At 52.2% G+C, this 3,986-nt stretch overlaps 1 protein-coding gene across 1 annotated transcript in view; it reads left to right on the forward strand.

Moving 5' to 3' along the window:
• Positions 1–1,231: 1,231 nt before the first annotated feature.
• CUNH16orf96 (chromosome unknown C16orf96 homolog) overlaps positions 1,232–3,986 on the forward strand; it is a 51,857-nt gene continuing 49,102 nt past the window's right edge. Inside the window, exon 1 of the mRNA XM_021712335.1 lies at positions 1,232–1,651. Coding sequence (XP_021568010.1) covers positions 1,232–1,651 — 420 coding nt within the window. The remainder of the gene's footprint in view (positions 1,652–3,986) is intronic.

Raw genomic sequence — 3,986 nt, forward strand, 5'->3', positions numbered from 1 at the left:
AGGTCGAGGCTGTGGTGGCCGAGAGCGGTCACTGCACTCCAGTCTGGGCGACAGAGTGAGACTCCAACTCAAAAACAACAACAACAAAAAAAAACAAACAATTTTTTGTAGAGATGGGGTCCTGCTATGTTGTCCAGGTTGGTCTCAAGCTCCAGGCTTTAAGCAATTATCCTGCCTTGGCCTCCTAAAGTACTGGGATTACAGGCGTGAGCCACCACACCTGGCCCATGCCTGAATTCTTAAGACTTTTAGAGCAGGGCAGAGACCTAACTCAGAAGCAATGAGGTCATGGTGAGCCCCAGCTCAAGTGTGGAGCCAAGCAGGGTCCAGTGAGGGTGTCATCTCTCAGGTGGGCAGGGCCATGTAGGACTCAAAACAGATGATGCCCTTCTCAGCTTTTCCCCACCTCCTGGGCAGGCTATAGGGGGCTGTGGCTGTGTCCAGAGACAGGTGTAACTCAGATAACTTTTTCTACATCCTCTTTTTTTTTTGAGTTGGAGTCTCATTCTGTCGCCCAGACTGGAGTGCAGGGGCCACTCCCGGTCACCGCAGCCTCGACCTGCTGGGCTCCGGCAATCCTTCTGCCTCAGCCTTCCGAGTCGCTGGAACTACAGGTGCGCACTACCACACCCAGCTAATTTTGATTTATTGTAGAGCTGAGGTCTCGCCAAGTTGCCCAGGCGAGTCTCGAACCCGCGGGCTCAGGCAATCCACTCACTTCAGCCTCCCAAAGGTGTGGGATTACAGGCTGAGCCACTGAGCCCGGCTTCTACATCCTCTTTTCATGAAACCTGGGTCTTCCTAACTCCAGGAGATCTGTCTTTTGAGTGGATTCTAGAGACTTCTGAGGAGGGGGCTGCCCCATCTCTTCCCTATGTGCTTCTCGGAAAGGGTCACTAGTCTCCCATCATTGAAGGGCTTGAATGAAAAGGCTGCCCATGCACTATTCAAACATTCATCAAATATTAACTGAGCACCTACTCTGGGCAAGGCCTGCCCAGGAGGACCGGCCCCACTCCAGACTCTTGGAAACACGCCCACTTGACCACATTCTTTGGTGTCCTAGCAACCGGAAACTCTGATCTGAGCTCCAGCCAGGACAGAGGCCATTCCTCCCTGACTGCCGTGACTTGCCGCCTCCCAAGCTGTCTTTGTAGCTCTCTGGACCACTGAACGCCACCTCGTCCCCGAGGACACCCAGAGCCCAGCCCCACCGCCCCCCGCTGGCAGGATGAGCTTCTCAGTCACGTTCACCGAGCTGGTCAACATCGCTGTCCCTCAGTGCGGGGTGGTGAACTTCAAGGCCCTGCATCTCCTGCTCCACGGCATCTTGGAGCACATCCACATGGCCGAGCTCACGAAGGTCCTTTCGGGGGATGAGGACTTCCTGCAGGCCTCGCAGGTCGTGCTCGTGCCCAGAGAAGGAGACGCTCCGCCCATCCTCAACCCCATGAGGAGACTCAACAACGTCTTCGAGCATGTGGTGAACCGCATCGACAAGGTAGAGAGCCAACTGGCCCTGATGCAGGACCTTCCGTCTACCGCCCAGCTGCTGGAGGGCAGCAAGGGTGCCAGCCGGCCTGCCCAGGACCTGTGGCACCTGATCAAGCTCCGGAAGATGGTGGAGGGGAACGAAGAGGCCACGGCAAAGGTAGACCCCAGCCTCTAAAGGCTTTCTACCCCCTCTGCCCCCTCCCTGGGTGTCTCACCCTGGTCCCTCACGAGGGGCCACCCCTCATGCAGCAGGGGAGAGTGTGGCTTTGGAGTCAGGCAGAACTCGGACTCTGAGCTTGCAACCTTCCAAGAGGAAACAAGCCAGACTCCAATGTCACCTGGTGTGGGATTTCATTTATACGTCATATTTGGATTGATACGCAAATCCACAGAGACAGAAAGCATTTTGGTGGTTTCTAGCAACTGAAAGGAGGAAAGAATGAAGAGTCATTGTCTGGTGACACAAGATTGCCTTTTGGCATGATAAAAATGTTTTAGAACTACCTCGTTTCTACAAAAAAGCAAACAAACAGAAACTAGCCAGGTGTGGTGGCATGTGCCTGTAGTCCCAGCTACCCAGGAGGTTGAGGCAGAAGGATTGCCTGAGTCCAGGAGGTCAAGGCTGCAATGAGTCTTGATCATGTCACTGCCTGGGTGACAGAGTCCATATATTCATTAACCGCAGGCATTTCTGTGAAAACTCAACACACTTTCTTTTTTAAGACAGGATCTTGCTCTGTTGCCGAGGTTGGAGCGTAGTGGCACAATCACAGCTCACTGCAACCTCAAACTTCTAGGCTCAAGTGATCCTCTCGCCTCAGCCTCCTGAATAACTGGAACTATAGGCACATGCCACCACGCCCAGCTAATTAAAAAAATTTTTTTGGAGAGATGGGGCCTCACTATATTGCTCAGGTTGCTGTCAAACTCCTGGCCTCAAGTGATCCCCCTGCCTTGGTTTCTCAAAGCGCTGTGATTACAGGTGTGAGCCACCATGCCCAACTCCAACTTTTTGAGTTGCATGGTCTTGCCCAACTCAAATGGTTTTGCCTCAGTTTTCTTACCTATAACATGGAGATTACTATGTTACTATTAACACTGCTTTCCTGAGCTATGGTATGGGGTAAATTAGGTAAATGGGTTTTGACACCTTTTGAGGACTGAGTAAATATTAATTACACGCTGGGCATGGTCGTGTGTACCTGTAGTCCTAGCTACTCAGGAGGCTGAGGCAGGAGGACTGCTTGAGCCCATGAGTTCAAAGCCAGCTTGGGTGACAGAGCACGATTCCCATCTCTAAGAGTGATAGTTTTTTAAAATATTGATTATTATCTTTAAACTGTTCTATTAGTTTCCTATTGCTGCTTTAACAAGTTAACACAAGCTTAAATGGCTTCCAACAACACAAATTTATTATCTGACAGTTCTAGATGTCTGAAGTCCAAAATCAGTCTCACTGGGCTAAAATCAAGGTGTTCCTTCTGGAGGCTCTGGGGGAAATTCCGTTTCTTCGCCTTTCCAGCTTCCAGAACCTGTCGGCGGCCCCTTCCTCCACCTTCAAAGCCAGTAACACAGCATCCTCCTGGACCCTCCCACCTTCCTCTCATAAAGGCCCTTGTGATGAACAGTGGGCCTACCCAGATCATCCAGGATAATCTCCCATTTCAAGTTCCTTAATTTGATCACATCTGTGAGGTCTCCTTGGCCATGTAAGGTGGCTTGTTCACAGGTTCCAAGGATTAAGATGTGGATATATTTAGGAGCCATGAGTCAGCCCTCACACCTGTTGAATACCTGCTACTCACCTATTCTGGGCCAAGTCCTCCATCAGAGTGGATGTCCTTGTCCCCAGGCACTTGGTTTGGCAGGGGGTGAATGGCCTCATCCTTGGGAAGCAGGCAGAAGGGAGGGTGAGGCTAGGCGGGAGAGAGGGCTGAGATTCTCCAGGGCCAGCTCAGGGGCTGAGCCAGCTGAGAGTTCGGCCAGGTTGGTGGCCAGGTCTGGATGGGGAGACTGCTCCTGAGGGGCCCCCCATCTGGGTAGCCAGACCTCATCAAGAGGGAGGGTCTGTCGGGGGGCAATTTCCCAGGACACCCCACCTTCACCCCTGCTCTTCACTGTAGTCTGGTGTTCTGACGCACCCTCACTGCTTACAAGACCCCAGGCCAGAGCGAAGTGAAGAATTATCACCAACCTGGGTTGGTTCCAGTGAAAGGCAGTCATGCCACCCCAAGTTATTTCAAGAACCTCAGAGAGGGGCCTCTCATCCACATTGTGTTCTTCAAATCTCTTCGATTCTGCAAGGAGCTAGAGGCTCATGTTTTAGGACTTTTTTTTCTTCTTGAGTCAGAGTCTCACTCCATCGCCCAGGTTGGAGTTCAGTGGCACACTCATGGCCACCCCAGCATTGAGCTGCTGGGCTCTGGCAATCCTTCCACCTCAGCCTTCCAAGTAGCTGGAACTACAGGCGGGCACTACCACGCCCGGCTAAT

The sequence above is a fragment of the Carlito syrichta genome, unplaced genomic scaffold (genome assembly GCF_000164805.1).
Source record: "Carlito syrichta isolate Samal-C Ts95f unplaced genomic scaffold, Tarsius_syrichta-2.0.1 Scaffold303189, whole genome shotgun sequence".
NCBI lineage: Eukaryota > Metazoa > Chordata > Mammalia > Primates > Tarsiidae > Carlito > Carlito syrichta.